This window comes from Homalodisca vitripennis, chromosome 2 (assembly GCF_021130785.1).
Source record: "Homalodisca vitripennis isolate AUS2020 chromosome 2, UT_GWSS_2.1, whole genome shotgun sequence".
Taxonomy (NCBI): Eukaryota; Metazoa; Arthropoda; class Insecta; order Hemiptera; family Cicadellidae; genus Homalodisca; species Homalodisca vitripennis.
In genome coordinates this window covers 30,845,321-30,867,734 of record NC_060208.1, presented here as the reverse complement: position 1 = coordinate 30,867,734, position 22,414 = coordinate 30,845,321, and the positions used below count along the sequence as shown (strand labels likewise).

Below are 22,414 nucleotides of genomic sequence, written 5' to 3'. Positions count from 1 at the left end.
ATTGCCCAAGAACATATCTTGATAAAGACTTGAGTCTAACTCGGAACATTGTTGTACTTGAAATGTTGAAGATGGAGCTTGAATTGGATATTCTTAACTCAATCACTACAGTGAAAATAATAACCAATATTTATGACGTTTATTTTGTGAGGCCTTTTGATAGCAAGGCTATCTTTTTCAGACACATCTCAAAAGTTTAATGTCATCTATTGAAAGGCCTCACAAAATAAAAAGTTATGCATAGTGGTTCCTGTGATTATTAATGTAGTGGTCAAATTGCTGCATTTCTATGGATATCTCTTGTCTCGCTAAATTCCTATCAAAGATAGGGTCAAGACCTCCAAACAGCAGGAGTAAAAAAATGGCAATAAAGTATTATTTTACTAAGGCTAATAAGCCCTTGCTACCTGGGAACCAACGGCTTAGAGGTGACTTCCGAATCACCATCGATAACCGGGCAGGCGGGCTGCTTACAAGAACAGGATCGCTCATCGGTCACCCATCCAAGCAGCAGCCACGCTCGACGTTGCCTGATTCGGTTATCTTGCGATAACCGCCGCATCCGCTATACTGCGAAATTTGTTCCTGTACTTGGTGGAGTGGGGGGAGATCCATGGGACTAGACTCTCCCTGGCATGATACAGGGCAGCCTTTGGTATTTTTCGCAGTAATTCGGTCAAGGCAGTTTTTTTCGGAAAATATGGTATACAATATTCCACTAGAATGCCGTCAAGAGCACGCTCAAGGCCTATAAACGTAGCCTGTTACGCGCCCCGTGGTTTGGAGTAATCCTACCTTGTTTATAAAAGATATGGTGTCCTAGAAGGTCGTTAAAGGAATTTGATATCGTAAATAATAAATAATAATTGATGATATTGTCTCCCGGGTAAAAAATTGGACGCTTCCAGAGAGTAAACGGTCACAAAGTCGATAGCGGTACTGATGGGGATCGTTCATAAATGCTTTATCGACTGTGGTCTCGATTACGCCAATGTGCCGGATACGTTACATAACAGGTCCTCCAGCAGTGGAAGGGACTGTACTTTCTGGGCACTATCATTCAGTGGGAGGCCAGCCTTCGTCAGATGCGGCGTTTATGTAAGTAGCCAGCTTCGCTCGGTTGTCATGGCTTTTATGTGACAAATGATACATTGTTTTGCTACGATATGCATGACACTTTTGTTGTGTTAAGAGAATTATTGTTTTAGGTTTTATATTTTTTCAACGGTTCAAACACTACAGTTTTAAACTTTAATATGCTTTTGTTTACATACCTACTTGGTTATATAATACAATCTTTTTAGCTATTGATTTTATTATAGAAATAAATGGTTCCCTTTTTTAAATTGTTTAATTTAAGTTGGATTTAAAGGAAACACTTTTCCTTACTGGTGAGCAGACTGATAACAAAAACTTATTTTTACACGTTTCTTCACGTTATTCAAAAACTTAACCTACTTAATTTTTATAACAAAAATAAGAATCTACTAAGTGTGGAAAAGTCTACTAGGTGCTTTGTATTAATTAATAAAATACAAATACTCAACATTTGTTGATAATGTTTCATTAAGTATATATTTATTTGCTATTTTTACCAATTTTTAGTTTTTAAGACCTAATTAGTGTAGTTCTGTTGAAAAACCACCGGATAATCAGAATGAATGTTCATATTTACTTTTTAAAACAATGAATGAATTAATAAACAGCTCCAGTACTATACAAATAATGTAATGCTCATACGACTAATAATTTTAAAAGTGTTTGTTACACAAATATTTATTTTGAAAAAACAAATCCAAACAACAGATACATTAATTATAAAAGTATTAAAAATTTTGATTGCATTTTAAATGGCATTAACAAATACATCAAGCTAGTAAAGGATTTTTCGTCTACGGTACTAGAAAAATATCTGCCTGAAATCTATAAATATTTCTTAATTTTAATTTAATGAAAAAAATATTATTCTCAAAATAAATACTGCATTTATGCTATGAAATAATGTTATTTTAGGAAATATTATTGTTTTATACTGAGGGATTTTAAAACTAAGAATATATTTTAAATCAAAATAAATTGCAGGATTGTTTAAAAGTTGATTTAAAAGTATAATATTTCAACCTGTTATAAATGGGTGTTAGACAATGAATACAAACAGTGTTGAGGTACAAGGACCTTGAGTGGAATCAATTATATTACGGGCTTAAATGAATCCAGGGTCACATCCCACTTGAAGTTTATCCACACTCCTGACTGCTGTTGACAAACGTCACTTGCTTATGCAAACTAAAACTAGGAGTATAACTCATAAAAATATAGACCGTAGGAACAGGCAAAAACCCTGATTTAAATTGGTATTTTTTTGCATTAGCTAAATCTTTTCACTAGTCAAGTAACATAACCAGAAACGGAGTTGGGAAAGGATAAAAATACGAAAGGTTTTATAGGACGGATGCTGATACCCAAAGTGTTGAGTATTGTTTAAGTTTCCCAAGTTTCATGTTTGGAAGAATTAGGCTGATCAAATGATATCCACTCGACCATGCTAATAAGTCAAAAATTTGCAAATTGAAACTGTGTTCTTCCAAGCAGATAAGTCACTGAAATTCCAAAGTAAGATATCTTGGAACTCTCTACCAATATTTTCAGCCATTATTTATGGACCAAAGGCAAACAAAAATCATATTAAAACTTTCGAAAACTCAATAATTATCTAAATAACGGCTATTTTTAGTTTTCACTTAAGAATTTTTTATTTTTGAACGGCTTGTTGTAATGAATTTAAATTATGTATATCGCTTTATAACTTAAAGACCTAATTACAGAAAACTTTGAAATTTTTTTAGAACCTTATCTTTTAAAATGACGGCTTCCTAAAAACTTTAAGCGTAAATAACTTTAAAATGTCATAAAATGCCAATTTAATTGAAAATTAAACGATACCTATTTTACTATGAGAGCTCATTCTACATGTAAAAATAATGAAAAAAGTTTACATTACATGGATCCGGAAATGCTTCGTTAGCGAGTTACGGCTAGCGAAACATTTCGTCCGGTTTTCATCTCACCATGTAAAATGAGGTCTTCCTGAACTGGTAAGATAGATTAAGGGGCGAACTCAATCGCTTCTTATGGTATTTGACTTGGTAAATTGAATAAAACAGGCCCCAGAACTGTAAGTTTGGTAGTTTTTGAGAAAACCTGTGTCAAATGCAAAACATTCAGTGAAAAAACACATTTTCATTTGGGCAACACTTGTTATTCACCAAGAAACAGATAAAACTTTTAATAAAACTTCTATAACATTTTATTATTGTCAAAAGGGTGTAAATAAAAAAAAAAAAAAACAGAAAGCTAATAAATGTGAGATTAATTGAATTTTGATTCATAACAACACGCATTTTACATTTGACGGACAATAACTCTGTTAATTACCCATTAAACAAATTAAATTTGTACTAAGACACTATAAATTTCAGTTCTTATTTACAGATTTCATAGAGTAGATTGATTTTAGAAGTGCATTCGGCGGGTGCTTCTGACGCACTGTACGGCTTTAATTTAATTTGATCCAAAACATACAGAATGATATCTGGGGGGGGGGGGGGGGTGGTAACTTCTATATCATAAGATGGCAATACAATAAGCAGCTGTTCAACAATGGTGTGATTTGAATAATTAAAGTAATTTTGAGAGCTAACAAACTAGTTTCAGTCCAAGTGCGTATTGTTCTGTTCGTAGTAATTGAATTTCGGTCCCAGAAAGTATTGTTTTGTCCGTAGTAGTTACTAAATTATTGGAGTAGTAATACCACACTTATTTATAAGTGAAGAATACACCGTTATGGCGTTTACTTTTGGTCTATGTGAAGGCAGTTGAAGAATACAGACAACTTCAAATGCTAGAACAATTAGTGCTACATTTCTTTCGTTACGGGAAACAGAATCACTTCTTAGGGCAAAGTTAAATATAAGGGCTCTTGCCAACATGATGTTATTGTAGAGCAAAACATTGTTGCTGCTGTTGAACTTAGTCCTGGTATTAGTACAAGACGTATTTCTAAACGGTTCAGGGTTACTTAGTAAGGTATAGATAACACTCAATAATAACAAGCTGTATGTACTATCCCTACCACAAACAAAAAATGCAGCATTTACATCAAGGAGATAATGGGAAACCACCTAGAGTACTACATTCGGTTAACCATTCATCGTAGACTCTTTAAGTAAGTTTTATTTACCGATGAGTCACTCGTGATGGTATCAACAATTTATGAAACCAACATTTATGGGCAAAAGTAAACCCTCATGCAACAATTGAACGTAACTTTCAACAGCATTTTAGCATTAACGTATGGCGTGGTATTATTCATAATCATCTGATTGGACCATTTATTTTTCAAAAACAATAAACAGGTCTGACATACTTACAATTTGAATAATTACCGACATTGCTTGAAGATATTTGTCTTATAACGCTACGCCAGCTTCCAACATGATAGCCCATCGACACATTTTTCAAATATTGTATCCACCTACTTGAATCAACAGTTTCCAAATAAATGGATCGGTCGTGGAGGTCTTATAAACTTGCAGCTGTTAAATTTTAAACATCTGTTCTTCGATTGTTGACCCAAATCTGATTGAGTATTATGTCCCAGATAACAATCCGTGGAATTCCGGTCAGAACCAGTCCGTTATCTGTTGCTTATCTCTAGATATTCATTAGTCTGATCACTCTGTGATGAGATTGTTCATTGTAATCTGTGTGTCTAAACCTGCCTTTCTGATGAACATTGTAAGCGTGTTATTGGTAAATATGCCTGGTCGGTATTTTGTGCATGGATATGCAAACAAGCATTTCATTTATGATGAATTTCAAGGCACAATGGTAATGTGGCTGCTATCATTTATCGGGAAAGTATCCAAATGTATTGCTATTCCCTGATTATCACGTTTTCATAAATGTTCACTTGACATTCTTGGAGTACAGAACACCTTGTGATCGACATGGAGTAGGGAAACCTGTGTTCGATACAAATGTTGTAGAAAAAGTCGAGGATAATCCATATGTCTCAGTAAGGACCGTCGCTGTCAAAACTGGAATGTTAAGATCTACAGCTCACAGGATATTCCAAAGGTAACAGTACCATCCATATCATGTGCAACATGTGCAGACTTTACTACCATGTGATTATTCCACAAGGGAATATTTCTGCCGAAAATGTTAGCAAAACGTAGAGGTTATTGAATAAAATCTTATGTTCGGATGAAAGCACGTTAAGAAAGATGGTTTTGTAAACATGCATAACCTACACTACAGGGCAACTGAAAATCCTTACTTTATGAGAGAAATTCCTGACTCAGCGTTAATTTAAAGTAAATTTGGACGGGCATTTTAGATGCCAAAACATCGGCTTGTAAGAGTTACTAGGTACTTTACACAATTTCTGGGTAATGAGTTTCTTTTGGACGATGTGCCTTCGGCAACCCGGTAACACACGTGGTTTCAGAACGCTTATTGTTTAGCTCATTACGCAAGACCAGTGCGTAACTTCTTGAACGTGACCTGCCGGGCAGATGGATCGGCCGACTAGGTCACATTCTGTGGTCTCCAAGGTCCCATTCTGTGGCCTCAAGGTCCCATTCTGTGGCCTCCAAGGTTCCATACTGTGGCCTCCAAGGTCCCATTCTGTGGCCTCTAAGGTCCCATTCTGTGGTCTCAAAGGTCCCATTCTGTGGCCTCCAAGGTCCCATACTGTGGCCTCCAAGGTCCCATTCTGTGGCCTCTAAGGTTCCATTCTGTGGTCTCAAAGGTCCCATTCTGTGGCCTCAAGGTCCCATTCTGTGGACTCCAAGGTCCCATTCTGTGGCCTCTAAGGTCCCATTCTGTAGCCTCCAAGGTCCCATTCTGTGGCCTCCAAGGTCCAAGGTCCCATTCTGTGGCCTCCAAGGTCCCATTCTGTGGCCTCCAAGGTCCCATTCTGTGGCCTCTAGGGTCCCATTCTGTGGTCTCAAAGGTCCCATTCTGTGGCCTCAAGGTCCCATTCTGTGGACTCCAAGGTCCCATTCTGTGGCCTCCAAAGTCCCATTCTGTGGCCTCCAAGGTCCCATTCTGTGGCCTCCAAGGTCCCATTCTGTGGTCTTCAAGGTCCCATTCTGTGGCCTCAAGGTCCCATTCTCTGGCCTCCAAGGTCCCACTCTGTGGCCTCCAAAGTCCCATTCTGTGGCCTCCAAGGTCCCATTCTGTGGTCTTCAAGGTCCCATTCTGTGGCCTCAAGGTCCCATTCTGTGGCCTCCAAGGTCCCATTCAGTGGCCCCCAAGGTCCCATTCTGTAGCCTTTCAGGTCCCCTGAAAAATCCGTTATTGGGCTTGTCTTAAAGAGGAAGTGTACGTTAAAGCCGTACGTAATATTGATGAACTGCGACAACGTATTTATTACGCTGCTCAGGAATTCAATGTGAGACGAGCCAAACGATCCAAACGAGCCAAGAAGACGCTACGCCTGTATACAAAATGATGGACGACAGTTTTAGCATTTATTATGTCAGTTTCAGGTTAAACAGAAATAACAAAAATCTTTCGCCTTTAGCTCCCAATATTTTGAATAACAATTTTAAGTGTTGATATAATAATAATATTAAAAATGGTCTTATTTCCAAAGTGGTAAGTTGTATTATTATACCATTTTGAAATCTCCACAACATGAACATTTATTTTTAGTCAGCGTGTTAGTTTAGTATAGTAACGGATATTCCTTTAAAGGATAAAGCATTAAATCAGAATATTGATTATTTTAAGTACAGTAACTCAAAATTGAAATTACTTTTAGTTCAATGAAGAAATGCTGATTGCATTCACCTGTTTTCAGTTGAACCAGATTTTCTGACATAATTGCTTTAGTTCTAAGAAAACATAATAACTAAATTCCTAGTTTTGTAGCATTAGTGGATGAAATATTCATCTAAAGTAGCTGTTTTTGAGGTTTAAAAACGTGTCAATATCTCAAAAACTTTGGCAAAAATTTGCTTTTACTAGGATCTAATTTTGTTATTTGGGTTAGTCATTGACAGACCTACATTGAATTGAATATTATCATTGACTTACGGAACACTCAGTGAATAACTATTCACTGCGAATAGGAGTTGCTCCTATGTTGTGCAAGCGTATCTTTAAAGTGGTCGTGCTCGCTTATGCGTTGACAGATTTTGTTAAAAAGTACTGTACAAATTGTTATAAACATTGTAAAATAGTTAGCATCTTTGAGTTTTTTTATAACTGGTGCAAAACAGCTTATACCTTTCAACTTGTAAAATCTTTGTTGCTCCCGGCTTGTGCAAGCATACCACTAAAGTGACCACTTACTTATGTGTTAACGGATTTTGCTGAGAAAAGGACCGTTATAAATATTATTAAATAGTTTATATCTCGTATTTTGTATAATTAAACTGGTTTTTTTGATATTTAACCTAAAAAAATTTCATTAGGCACAAATTTAGTAACATTAAAGCATATCACACCATTATTTTTTTTAATATTTCCCTTATTATTAATACCTATGTGAAAAGTTTGCTATATATAACTTTACTAGCTCTAGAAATAAAAATTCGTAATAAAAAATAAAAAATGGCGTAGCAGCTAAATGACATTTTCTCAACCTATTTTATTGGATATATTTTTGTTTTTAATGATGAGTATTATCAGCCACAGAAGATTGTGACACCCTTTTGTGAACACCCTGTATGTACAATACAATTCAAATACATGTAATGGAACAGAGCAAGATTTCATAACACAAACTTGAAATCACGACTCTATGATGGTACAATGACTCACATTTTAAGAATAAGTTACGTTATTTGGAGTAAATGTTAAAAGCTACCATATTTTGAGTTTTAATCTTGTCCCTCCAACTGCAAACAGCAACACATTTTAGAAAAAGTAAGTAAAGTAAGGCATTTTGAATAAAATATTTGTGTTCAGTAACTGACACGGAGGTATTCACAAAATTAGTTTGTAAGCAAGTGTGAAAGTTGTGTAGTTATTTAATAGTTTGTATATTTATTTATAGGCTACATCTCTAACAAACTATATCATTTAAATAATATGATAGAAAATAAGCATGCCTGGAATCCAAATCGGTGACTAAAGTAGGAGAAATAAAGCTTTCCAGATAAGTATGACATTTTTTACTGGATTTAAACCTACTAATAATGTATTAAAAACAGTATATAGACTCTCAACTAAAGTAAAATATAATTTGATTCACACCCCAATATATAAAATTGTTTTAACTACAAAATAAGTAATAATCTATCTTTATTATAAAGATATATACAATTATAAAATGTAGTACAAGTATAATTTCTCCCTTAATGGAGCCAACTACTATAGCATTAAGGCTCTATCTTCCCCATTGTGTACTTTCCCAACATTAAGGAACAGGACAAACCCTCCCCCCACCACCCAACAAACCCCTCTGATCCATGTAACTACACTCGTGACACATGTAGCCCAACAATTCACATCTCAACAAATAAGTAATCATTTATCTATTTTTTTAAATATGTACAATAAAAAAATACACGAGTACAAGCACAATTTCTCCCTTACTGAGGTACCTAACTACTATAGCTTAACTGCTATAGCATTGAGGCTCTATCTTCCCCATTGTGTACTTTCCCAACACTAAGGAACAAGACAAACCCTCCCCCCCACCACCCAACAAACCCCTCTGATCCCATGTAACTACACTCGTCATACATGTAGCCCAACAATTCACATCTCAACAAATGAAATAATTTGTATAGCAACAATATAAGTAATCATTTATCTATTTTTTTAAATATGTACAATTAAAAAATAATAGTACAAGCACAATTTCTCCCTTACTGAGGTAACTACTATAGCTTAACTGCTACAGCATTAAGGCTCTATCTTCTCCATTGTGTACCTACCCAACACTAGGGGAACAGGACAAACCCCCCTCCACCCAACAAATGTACCTTCTGATTCCTTGTAACTATCACTTGTGACACATTTAGCCCAACAATTCACACCCCAACAAATTAAATTGATATAACTACAATATAAGTACCTTAATAATCTATTTAAAAAAATAAAAATATAAGCAAATAATATTACAAATTTATTTTTAATTGTAATACTTATAATTTTCTCACCAATTGAAAAATAATATAATATACATTTTTATGACTAGCCTTATGACGTATTAATTTCTATAATAATAATGATCATATAGTGTATATATTTAAGTGTAGTGTAGTGTAGTGTATATATATTCTTCCTACCTAGAGGTTTAGTGTTAATTCATATTTTCTAAATGTCAGGTGTAATAAAATCACTGAAGAGAGAGTTTCAGAGCGGAGTTTCAGTTGAGCTGGTAGCTGGGGTCGGTTGACTTCCTGAATTCGCCAACAATGCTTCCAAATTGACACTTTGAATACACCACTTTTCACACACAAGGTTCAATATTCGTTTGTTACACACTATTAACAGTATGAACTCAATGATCCCCTGGGAAAAGAGGTAAACTGTTACGAGGTAGAAGAACGCAGGTATCGCAAGGATCTGAAGGCTTTCCGTGTAGAAAATCTCCATAAGAACCCAGTTCACGCCCATGAGCAGCGAGAGTTTCACGTAGAGCCAAAACCTTTCACGGGAATTCTCTGCTGTTTTGTTGGTGGAAAGATGTTCTCTGGAGGCAAAGTGATTCTTCAGATTAAAGAGTGTGAAAAAGAACATTATGGAATTCAAGGAAACCAAGAGGTAAACAGGAAAAGTTGAGAACATCAAGGTCGCATTCTTAATACTGAACAGACAAGGGTCATCTTGGAATCTCGGTTTGGGGCAAGAATCGGAACGGGAGGGTACGACTCCAATGGCAGCAGACAGAACTCCAGAGAGCAATGGGATTCCCCACCCGAAGAGAGAATAGTAGATGAACTTATTCCACTCAAAATGTTGACGAGGTTTGCGGTGTTGCAATGGGCGACTGAACACTAGCCACAGCTCGAAGCAAGTTGCTGTCAACCAAGTTGTACGACCAATGAGGAAGGTCTGAAGGCAAAACTGACCGAGATCGGGACAAATTTCAGCAACAACTATACTGAGAAAGTAGATTGCCAAAGAGGCCATATGGCACATCAAAAGTTTACCATTGATATTTTGTAACTGAGGTAGAACTGCATAAATGTAAATTGTTACAAAGAGAGCTAACACACTTATGAACATTAAGAGAAGCAGGAACATAGCTGTTAAAGGTGAGTCTTGCAGAGAATATTGGACTAAAGTATTCTGAACACATCTTACAGTAATAATTTCATCACTCTCTATTAGAGATTCTAGACAGTAACCAGGCAGGTCAATATAAACTAGAGATTCAGTCAGAATAGTTCCATCTGAGATTAAATACGTCCTCTCATCCATAGGTACAAATCTAGATCCATGTCCGTAAGGTCCAGGTTCATTGCAGCCAAAATCACTAGAGATGAAAAAATCTTCATTAGTCATCGTCTTCTGGTGAAGGTCTTCCAAAGTTTGACCTTTACCGATTTTGAAAAAGACAGTTTCGTTCAAGTTTCTAGAAAATGTTTCCAATGTGTCATTAACGCAGACTAATTCCTGTTCCGATATCAATTTTTGACCACGGGGACAGCATTTCCTGACACAAGTTTTGAAACTGCAAGGACATCCTTCGTAATTACCATTTTCGTGCATCCAGACTGTTCCAGGAGGGTAGTGAACTCCATTGGCGTCAACACTTCCATTAGAGATTCCTGCAATGTCCTGAAGTTTCTCACAAAACTGACAATCACCTGATCGGCACTTTTCTGATGAAGGTGTATGTTCTGGTTGATCTTCTAGAAACACATATACCACAACATATCCGATATGAACTGCTACAACTATTGCAACTAATATAAACAAAATTAGCCAACGCAAATTATTACAACATTCACTACAGCATTCTCGTATAACTGAGGTTTCCATTGTACTAAATAAACAAGGAACTGGCCGTATTGGAGATCCCATAGCCTTGGAAAGCCACTGATCTAACCTCTGATTAGGATCAAAAACTCATCAGTCTGTGTGATTGGAAATACTGCAAGGAATTAAACCACAAACCCACTATCAGATAGCTTGGTCTTGTAACTCGATGTTGAGATTCCTGTTAATATATTCGTTTCAATATCATATTAAGGTGTTCTTGGAAATTTAATGCAGGCTTTTATTTTAGTTCTTATGTCACGTTCTTGTTGCAATTTACTAACTTTATTATTATTGATTATTTCTTGCTTTATTATCCACACATAATACAGGAGATAATTGAATATTGACAATAAAAAGGTAAATTTTGCTTTTCAGTTCAAACATTTTTTTGACATCCCCAAATGAAATAAGAGGTTTTTAGAAACAGGTATACTTACATGTGTATAATTGTAAGCACAGACTGTAATCAATCAAAATTATGTATTTTGTGCAAGCTGATCTAGTTATTACATAAATAGCCAAAAACCCTTTTTAACTTTTGAAGAATTTTTTTATACAAATTCATCTTTGTGTGAAACATTTTTTGTACATGTAGAGCATGATTATTCTCCTCGAAAATATAATTGTTTCAATTAAGTAATAATACTAAAAGAGGTCAAATTGTTGTATATAATGTTGTAAAAAAAGACATCAACAGAACAATACGTTTTTCTTTTGATAATTTTAAGCTTTTGTGCTCTGATTATAATAACAGTGTCTTTAAAACATGTAAGTAAAAAAAAATTCAATCAAAATATCACTCTTCTAATAGATGAAAATTGGATATTCCGAAGGCATCATTACTAAATCCTGATGTATACTATTGATATTGTATGAATTGGAAACTTTTATTGTCCAAATTTAAGAACTGTATTATTGTATCAATGCCTGTTTCATATAATGGTAAACGGTGTAAATTTCTGAAATGCAGTTAAAATAGATGGTAATTCACAAAAAGAGTAAATAAAATTAAAACCAGTATTAGATAAAATGGCTGTACTAAAAATAATGCTATATTTGTTAGTTTCATCAAAATTTGAATAACTAAGGCAAACAGTATCTAAATATCTAAAAATATAAAATTAGTACGTACATAAATGGTTTGAAAAGATTCCAAAATGTTCGAAAGACAGTACTCTACTTTATACAACATTTCTAACTAATTTCGAAGTGATAAATGATATGAGGAAGATTAACAGAGTCGATAATGGACACTCTGTATATTGCATTTGCTAAGTACAGCTCATGTTTTTATTCAAGACCTGTGTTGTAAATCAGTAGTCTAGTGGGAGAGATTATCAGTCAAATAATCCACCCACAAAACTAAATATTAAAACTTAATTCTGAGTATACATGTATAAACTATTTTTTTAACTCAACTTCAAATAGCTTAAAACAGATACTTACTTACCATATCCCCCCCCCCAAATTCTGTCCATAGTACTATGAATTATTATAATTTTCTTTCTGTAATTATTAGTTTACTACATGTCTTTCTATCCCTTCCAGGCAAATATTCTACACTTGCAACTAAGAAATGTATGCAGCTAAATTATATAGTATTATAGTGTTATTGTATAGTGCTAAAAATGTCTGGAAACACCTTGGTATTTTTTAAAGATAAAATCTACAAACTTAGTACAATATTATACAGCTATCTTAGTTTTCTTTGCAATAAAAAAAATCTACATTAAGTGCCTACATAGGAGACAATAGGCCCGCAGGGAGTGTCATGAAAATGTTATATGCAAATGATCAATATGTATATAATTTTAATGTCTCTTATTACAACATAATACTGCATACCACACTTAATAAACTTTATTCATTATAAAAAAAGTGGCTGTTGAAATAAGAACAATTTTGAACCTTTGTATGACTGCCATTTAGTATAGGATAAACATTATAAAAATCATAAAATAGGTCACTTTAAATATTGAAATTATTGAATTTTGTAAAAGTATTAAAGCTTTAAGTTTTGAATATTGATTATTAAAAGGACTACTTTGTATTCATATACCCTGTATGTATTTCATACTCATACACATTACAACTACACAAAGACAAAAACATAACAAAAATGATAGTAACAACATAGCTATAGTGAGAAGTGTTGATTCAATATGAATGTTGAGTTTAGCTCCATTGCATCTTTCTCTTATTGCAGCATCTGGAATATGATGCTTTTACAGACTTGACTCACTAAATCTATAACAGCATCAGATTTCAGACACTGCAATAAGAGGAAGATGAAATGAAGCTAAATACAACATTCATATTGTAAACACTAATCATATTTCAATCCCAGAATTGCTCCAGTGAATAGTGTTACTAGTTAATAAGATATTTTATAAAGTTATAAATTCGCTCACATATTTTCATTCCCTGATTTTTTTTTAATGCCTTCAACTGTTTAATAGCATTGCAATAAGATAATTCCTCTTAAACAACAATATGTGGTTTTAATCTGATGATAGGATACTGGAATACTTATTTGCATATGTTATAAAAATGAGCAATTGGATTTTAGTAGAAAATATTGTTTTTAGACTCGAATGTTATTAATAGTTAAAATGTAACAATGGTACAGTAAGAATGTCATATAAAATTTATATGACTGTCTTCTAATTAATTTGAACGATACATTTTTCTCGAACAATTAAAAGCTTTTGAAAAATTGTAGAAAAGTGAAACGACGTACAAAACTACAACCTTTTTTAGTCTATTACATCTAAAATGTTGTTAAGTAATTCATAAATAATAAAACCGTTGATGATTCAGATTTGAACCTAAACTGATTTTTATGTAAGATATCAATTTTTGTCAAATATTTAAGAGTCCAATGGTTAAGACTTCAAACAATTTTAAAACCAATTGTCTGTTTATTATTCGTTTCCCTAAACACGAAATTAACACTTTTCTAGATTTAGTCTGCTAAAATCAATAATTTATTATAAAAATTAGTAATTGGAAATAATTGTAGCATAATCTTTAATAACTGAAGTGAGCATTTAGTTGGTAACAGTCATATGATTGATTTTCCAGATAGTTTATACTCATAATTTTGAGAAATTCTTTTTGCTAAGTAGTATATAGAATCATTATTAGTACGATTTTATTGCTTGATTTGTCTAAATAATTTGTGATAGGGCGAGCACATATTATTTATGTGTTTTAGGTTTTCTTTACTTCTTTAGGTTTGGGGTTCCTTATCTTATAATTACACCTGTTTTGTTTTTTAACTGTCCCCAGAAGTAACAGACTCTTTAAAGAATGTTGAGGCTTTCAATACTCAAACTGTACTAAAATTAACGATACATAATGAACAGCATTGTGATTCCACACTGTCCCCAGAAGTAACAGACTCTTTAAAGAATGTTGAGGCTTTCAATACTCAAACTGTACTAAAATTAACGATACATAATGAACAGCATTGTGATTCCACACTGTCCCCAGAAGTAACAGACTCTTTAAAGGATGTTGAGGCTTTCACTGTACTCAAACTGTACTAAAATTAACGATACATAATGAACAGCATTGTGATTCCACACTGTCCCCACAGACTCTTTAAAGAATGTTGAGGCATTCAATACTCAAACTGTACTAAAATTAACGATACATAATGAACAGCATTGTGATTCCACACTGTCCCCAGAAGTAACTAAATACTCAAACTGTACTAAAATTAACGATACATAATGAACAGCATTGTGATTCCACACTGTCCCCAGAAGTAACAGACTCTTTAAAGAATGTTGAGGCTTTCAATACTCAAACTGTACTAAAATTAACGATACATAATGAACAGCATTGTGATTCCACACTGTCCCCAGAAGTAACAGACTCTTTAAAGAATGTTGAGGCTTTCACTGTACTCAAACTGTACTAAAATTAACGATACATAATGAACAGCATTGTGATTCCACACAGTCCCCAGAAGTAACAGACTCTTTAAAGAATGTTGAGGCTTTCAATACTCAAACTGTACTAAAATTAACGATACATAATGAACAGCATTGTGATTCCACACTGTCCCCAGAAGTAACAGACTCTTTAAAGAATGTTGAGGCTTTCAATACTCAAACTGTACTAAAATTAACGATACATAATGAACAGCATTGTGATTCCACACTGTCCCCAGAAGTAACAGACTCTTTAAAGAATGTTGTGGCTTTCAATACTCAAACTGTACTAAAATTAACGATACATAATGAACAGCATTGTGATTCCACACTGTCCCCAGAAGTAACAGACTCTTTAAAGAATGTTGAGGCTTTCACTGTACTCAAACTGTACTAAAATTAACGATACATAACGAACAGCATTGTGATTCTACACTGTCCCCAGAAGTAACAGACTCTTTAAAGAATGTTGAGGCTTTCACTTTACTCAAACTGTACTAAAATTAACGATACATAATGAACAGCATTGTGATTCCACACTGTCCCCAGAAGTAACAGACTCTTTAAAGAATGTTGAGGCTTTCACTTTACTCAAACTGTACTAAAATTAACGATACATAATGAACAGCATTGTGATTCCACACAGTCCCCAGAAGTAACAGACTCTTTAAAGAATGTTGTGGCTTTCACTTTACTCAAACTGTACTAAAATTAATGATACATAATGAACAGCATTGTGATTTCACACAGTCCCCAGAAGTAACAGACTCTTTAAAGAATGTTGTGGCTTTCACTTTACTCAAACTGTACTAAAATTAATGATACGTAATGAACAGCATTGTGATTCCACACTGTCTCCAGAAGTAACAAATTTTTTAAGAATGTTGAAGCTTTCATCTTACCAGACTTATGTACAGTAAAATTTAAATCACAATATAAAAAAGTAAATATTTCTGTACTGAGTTGTGGGACTATGTCGTGATACTTATTGGTCTTTGATATCATAAAACTTAAAAGCGTGTCATTAATCATTTCAGTACCGTAATTTGTTAGTATCAGTACTAATGTTACATATTTTAAAAATATGTTATAGTCGCATGAGATGGCTTCTCAACTTCGTAATGTGTTCAAGAAGTACCCTGTTCTGTCCAACGCTCTTGTCTACGGAACCATGGTCGTCGGAGCAGAGTTCTCGCAACAGACTCTTAATAAGAGATACTTTGTAAGTCATAAGTTACATTTCAAGCTTTATAAATTAAAATTATGGCTTGTATTGTAGCCATAAAAGACAACCCAATTTTTACCCGTTCCTTTATTGTGTATCCCACTCTATAGTCAAATAATGATATTGTCACTATTGGGATATTACCAACTACTCAACAAGATTCCAAAACTGGGATTTTACAGTCTATTGATAATTTTTAAGGTATTGCAGGAGTGAAACTTAACTGTGATATCCATTTGGGTGAAGTTTAAAATCGATAAAACCTGTACCATTTTTAAATGTTCATGAGATAAATAATTATAGTTGAATAAAATTATAAATATAAAATATGAACTATTGCAATCTTTAGGCTGAACTTAATCCAATTATTCTATCTCCTTGTCCTTTAAAGCATCAACAGCTAGCCCTACAACAACTTCACATCTTTCAGTAAACATTATTTCAGTTTCAACCCAAACCCAGTACGTCTGATATTGTCATATGGGTATATTCCACAACAGAGAGAGACACAAATAGAATCAATATCTGATATAGATATTTATCTTATGTATGGTCTGTTATGTATTTCTGTCTTGTATGTCCTATATCAAATTAAAGTCTTATTCAAGTTTAGCCGCGGTATATTAAAAATAACGGCAGTTTACATGTTTAGAAACTTACGTTATATTTTGGTACATACATATATTTTATGGTTGTGGTACTTTTGGGTAATGATCGGAGAAATGCAAAAAAGCTCCCAGAAATTTGCCCTAAGAGGATGATTGAAATATCCAGAGTTGTATAAAATCTCCCTAATAAGTTGATTATCAGCAACGGCATGTCAAAAATTTAACACCTACACTCCTGGTTCATGCTGATTGAGACCAGCTACTTGTAAGACTCAGTAAGATAGCAAACTATTTTCAAACTTTATTGTGACATTGTATAGTCTTCTTAATATACCTCGACACATTTTAGGTACTACTTGCAGTTAAAACGTAAATAAACATATGTACTTAAGTCTGTTAGAGGTAGCCTTATTCTGTACTCCCAATTTTGGATATGTCTGTTACTGTACCTTTGAATGTTTTATACATAAACTTAGCGTAAAAACAAATATTTTCAAATTATTAATTAATAAAACTAGATCTAAATAGTCTTTAACAGCTGACATGTGGTAAAATTTTATTTTTTCATATTTCATGTGCTTTTTCAGCAAAAGAAAGATCCACCTGAACCTTACGATACAGGAGTACTAGCTCGATATGCTGTAGTAGGAACTGTCATAAATCCAAATTTACTCTATTTCTGGTAAGTTCTGATTGAGTGGTTTTAGTTACGTTTTTTTTTTTACTTAATCAGTGACTTATTTGTAATAGAATATTAAATTATTCTTGAATTATTTTTCAGAATATTTTTATTCTATCATTGTGTAAATAGTATTCTTGTAGTTTTAAAGAACAGAAACAAGAAACAAATGTTGTAATTTAATCACATTTCAAACAAATTACAAACTCCAGTAAACAACATATAGAAAATTAAAAGATGATGTACTTTACAGTTAACTTTAAAACCGGTTTATTTATTAACCTATTTATATCTGTAAATGAACAGCTATCACTGGCCATTTCTATTATTCTCTATTCCTTAGAACAGATGAAGGAAAAACAATAGTAATCAAATCTTAGTTTTCAGTGAAAATATCCAATTTTTGATCCCCACAGTAAAAAACTTGTTTTATAAAAACCCTCAACCATATGTGTGTGTATAAAGCTCTGTCCCCTCCCCCCCATCAGATAGGACTAATAAACTTTTAGTCCAAACTTCACAAACAGGTGATACCTGGATATTTTTCATTAAATTTTTTGTTCATACTTATATTATTTTATCAAGAGTTTAGTTCTCAGTAAAACAACAACATATTTATTATTAAGTTGTAATATTAGTTGTATTATTAGTGTTGTATGTGATATTTTTGTTCACATATTTAAAATTTTGTTTAGATTTTCTCTACAAACTGCTTTAAAAAATGGCTCAACTGCATATTTCTAAACTTCTTCATGCGTATATGAAATTTACATTTGAAATTAGAATTAAATAAACCATTCCAGTTTTTCAGTTTGGATAAAATTCATAATATAGAATGCCCTACTATCACTCATATCAGTGGCTTTTCCATGGTATCTTCCCAGGAGATGGCCCCAGTCCTATCCCCACCCTGAATATCAAAGTTTCACCCCGGAAGTGTCAGAGATGAGATCTAGATCCTTCAGGTTTAAGTGCAATTGAGATTCGCTCATTTTCTTGCCCTGGATAGAGAAAAAATTTAGGAAATGTAAATATTCAAGATTTTCAGGTGTAAAAATAAACTACATTAAAGTTAAAAAGATTTCAGATATGAAAATCTAGATATTACTGCTAGTAGTATGACAAAAATAAATTATATTGAACAAGACAAAATCAAAACTACTGTTGTATTTTCAACAAAATTTGCCTTATGTAGCATAAAGTAGTTAATCCATTTTTATTTAAATTATTGTAATTGATTAAATATTTGTTCACATAATTTTGCTTGTTTCACTACATAGCTTTGCTGTATGTAGGCTTGCTTATCACTAACATGATATTCAACTACCAGGTATAAATGGTTGGACCGTGCCTATGTAGGCACTACCACTAGAATTGTACTCAAGAAACTAGTTCTAGACCAGTTCTTAATGACTCCACCTCTTCTAGTCACCTTTTATATAAGTAAGTATCTCAATTGTCACCTAATGCTGAGTTTTTATTTTATTTTTCTGTTGTAACTTTGAGAAGAACGAGTTATTCTATCACAATGTATATTAATTGGTTACAGCTTGAGTTTTACTTTCACTTTTGACTTAAGAGACATGACTAACAAAATGTTGAAATGTTGTAGTTTTTGTATTAAATTAAGTCTACTGTTATAGTTTTGTATATTTCTTCAATAAGTCATATAGTTAATAATTCTAATTAGGCAATCATGAATTATGAAAAACATGGGAGTCAATTTGGGTAGGGGTGGAATGGAACAAACTCTTACATTTGTATCTATGATCGTTTAGCTCTTAAGTACACAAATAGGTTATAATTATAATAATTGAATATGATCCAAAACCCTAGGAACAATGTTATAGTAACTCAACTCTTGTTCAGATCTTGTTTGCTCCTGTTCACATGAGATCCTGGGTGAAACTCTTCTCCGTTCAGTACCAGTCATAGATAAATCGTATGTTAAAAATAGCCTTCTAGTTTGTCATAGGGAAATTATCCCAATCTAAAGATATCTGATTCATGATGTCTGTCATTTAGTGTTGGATTCACTGGTAATCCTTTGGAAATTCAGGAATTTGTTACAGGACTGCACAATGCCCCTTCCTCCATGGTAATTTGTCAGCTTCCATGATCTATGGATGACTGAAATTTGGTTTGATGCCTGATAGCTCCTTATAAGCACAAGTTCTTTGGGTCAGAGAGGGGTTATACTCGGGCATTTCATTATTCTTATGCCCAATGAGACCTATAGAAACTACGATTAGTTAGGAATTTTTAAATTTATCCTCTTGATATGAATTTTATGAGATTGCTTAAGTAATCTAACAAAACTATCACACTGTGTTCCATAATCTGCAATACATTTTCGTATGGTACGACCAAATTTTCAAAAAGTGTTAATTTTTAATTTGTAATTATTTTCAAATTTTATGAAAAGATAGACTAATAAGTAAAGGGAGGGATTCAGAGAAAATTTGACATAAAATATTGTAAATATAAGAAAGGGTATTAGAATTTTTAATTTGGAAAAATGCTCTCAACAAGAATTACTTAACATTTATCATTTTGGTTTTGAATAGGATTGAATCTGGAGGAGGAATATCCAAAATGCAATGATAAGGGATTGTATTGTAATTGATACCTAACATATTTTTGATGTCTAAATCCATGATGGAATATCATTCCTGTTTACATTAGTACACACCATCATTTTAATACAATCATCTGCTACAGGTATGAGCATTATGGAGGGCAAGAAGGACATATTTGAGGAGTGTCGACAGAAGTTCATTCCGACCTTCCAGAACAGTTGTTTATTCTGGCTACCAGCGCAGTTGATCAATTTTCTCTTGGTGCCTCCATTTGCTCGGGTTGTCTATGTTGGAACCTGTTCCTTTATCTGGATCAATGTCCTCTGCTGGATCAAACGCAAGGACTACATCTCGACAGAAGATGATCAGAAGCAACTGCTGTGATCCTTGTTTATTGGAGAAAAATCAGAATAGTCAAATAAAAGTCAGTATTCACTATTAAAGCAAAGATTTCAGCACTGAAAATCAAGCTGAAATAAAAGAAGAAAGGAATGCTGAGAAAGTGAAGAGAGAAGAAATTGTTAAGATGTACAAATGTTAACAAGTCGTACTAACAAAAATGGTTCATGAACTTTGTAAATTTATAAAATGTAATTTATTGGATGCCGTGAGGTGAGTGAAGAAACTAAAGATATATGAACGAGGAAGAGCAATGTGGTGTGAGGTTCCCTTACTTGACATTCTGCAAGCTAATTCTTAGCACTGCAAAAAACATCAAGCTGAAGAGGACAAATGTAAACCTATATTTAATACGTACAAATAATTACATGTGTTGGCATCTGTGCTCACTTTACAACATGTAAAATATTTTTAATACTATATCTTCACGTTTTACAAAGCTCTACTAAAGAACTAGCAAACTCTACTTCAATTATTTGCATATTGAAATTACTGGAAAATTTCCTTAGTAAATTTATATTTCTAATCCATTTCTATTTATAATAACATTAAAATAAAGAAGTAGGATTTGTAATAAAAATTACTCTTCTCTATTTTTCTTACTTCAAATTACTTTTTAATCAATAATTTATTATTTACCATGTTTGTATTACATATTTAGAAACAAAACTCTGGTATTTTTATAGATTGTGTTACATGATTATGTATTTAAAAAATCATTTACCTTTTTAAGCTAAGTTACCCATAATGTTCCTGTAAAGGCATTGTACATATACCTTGAGTTAAACCTCAATAACACCATTGTTCAACTTCAAAAAACAATTTTGTACACTTAGTTTTTTATGTAGAGTTATTTGTAAGTTATGATTAATATTTATCCAAACACATTTTTAGTGTGTCTTGCTAGTTTGTTTAGTCTTTATTTTTCTTAGTACTATTTAATGAAAAAGTACAAAATATAAACTAAATTTTTCCTAAGCAATAAAAATATTCAGAAACCAAAAAGTGTAAAATGGTTTGAACGGCTAATAATTATATATTTAAATTAAACATTTTTCAAGACTCTATAATTATATTAATTTTGTAGAGATATAGTCAAGATGGCCTATAATACAGTTGGCTGTGTCTCTTTAACTTTCCTCCTTGTTCATAAGTTATTTGTGTCTAACTTGTCACATTACAAAATAGCTGTATAATTTTGCTTTCCATATTTACATTTTTTACCCAGTTGGTGATATACAAAGCAAAGGATTGCAAATGCAATTATATCTTATTTTTTGGTTATTTAAACTTGCATTAGTTTTATGATAGTTGAAAAGAAGGACTTATTATCCAATACAATACAGTACAATCTTTTTATCTAGGCCTATCTTTATAGATAAATTGTTGTAAAGACGACAATGTTGTGTAATGAATGTTCACATGTACCAGTACAATAATTTAAATCTAGCTATTATAATAAAAAAATAAAATAAAAGACTAGTAAGGCTGTATTCATAATTAATAAAAAATTGTTAAAATTGTCTGAAGCTTAAATAAAATTCTAAGAAAAAACTTGGGAATTCCATATTAGTAATTATTATTGCAGTTTAGAATCAATACTCATTATATTACATTTATGTTTTATAAGTAACATGTATTTCATATCATTTATAAAAAAAACTAAAAGTTTGTACAGGTAATTTTATGGACATAATTGGTTTAATAGATTTAATAGCAATTACATTTCATGTTTCTTTGAATTTAAACATAAATTATAACTACCACAGCTTACTGAGTAAAAACGCACTCACAATGCACATGTGCGTGTGCATGTGAACGTATACACACATAGAAATTCAACTTTTAATGGTGCTATAAGACATACAGGTATTAAGTTTGAAATTCTTTAAGCAGCTTTTAGAGTATTTACGTAAATGTAAATTAACTACCATTAAGCCATACAAATGTGGACTTTGTTAATTTTAAAT

General features: G+C 32.8%; 2 protein-coding genes across 2 annotated transcripts; one reads left to right on the top strand and one right to left on the bottom strand.

Annotated features, from left to right (window-relative positions):
- The first annotated feature begins 927 nt into the window (after nucleotides 1-927).
- Nucleotides 928-22,001, top strand: LOC124353765 (mpv17-like protein). Its single transcript, XM_046803759.1, has 5 exons — nucleotides 928-1,098; nucleotides 16,048-16,176; nucleotides 17,375-17,469; nucleotides 18,797-18,909; nucleotides 20,188-22,001. The coding sequence occupies exons 1-5, from the start codon at nucleotides 943-945 to the stop codon at nucleotides 20,427-20,429; spliced, it is 735 nt and encodes a 244-aa protein (XP_046659715.1). The 5' UTR covers nucleotides 928-942; the 3' UTR covers nucleotides 20,430-22,001.
- LOC124353764 (probable G-protein coupled receptor Mth-like 4) lies at nucleotides 9,302-11,000 on the bottom strand. Its single transcript, XM_046803758.1, has one exon. The coding sequence runs from the start codon at nucleotides 10,738-10,740 to the stop codon at nucleotides 9,379-9,381; it is 1,362 nt and encodes a 453-aa protein (XP_046659714.1). The 5' UTR covers nucleotides 10,741-11,000; the 3' UTR covers nucleotides 9,302-9,378.
- Nucleotides 22,002-22,414: the final 413 nt, after the last annotated feature.

Bases quoted from the DNA above. Each gene is read 5' to 3' on its own strand.
- LOC124353765 (XM_046803759.1), top strand. From the start codon at position 943: ATGGGGATCGTTCATAAATGCTTTATCGACTGTGGTCTCGATTACGCC. The intron at 16,177-17,374 runs GTAAGTCATAAG...GTGCTTTTTCAG, and splicing joins CTCTTAATAAGAGATACTTT to CAAAAGAAAGATCCACCTGA. The intron at 17,470-18,796 runs GTAAGTTCTGAT...TTCAACTACCAG, and splicing joins CCAAATTTACTCTATTTCTG to GTATAAATGGTTGGACCGTG.
- LOC124353764 (XM_046803758.1), bottom strand. From the start codon at position 10,740: ATGCACGAAAATGGTAATTACGAAGGATGTCCTTGCAGTTTCAAAACT.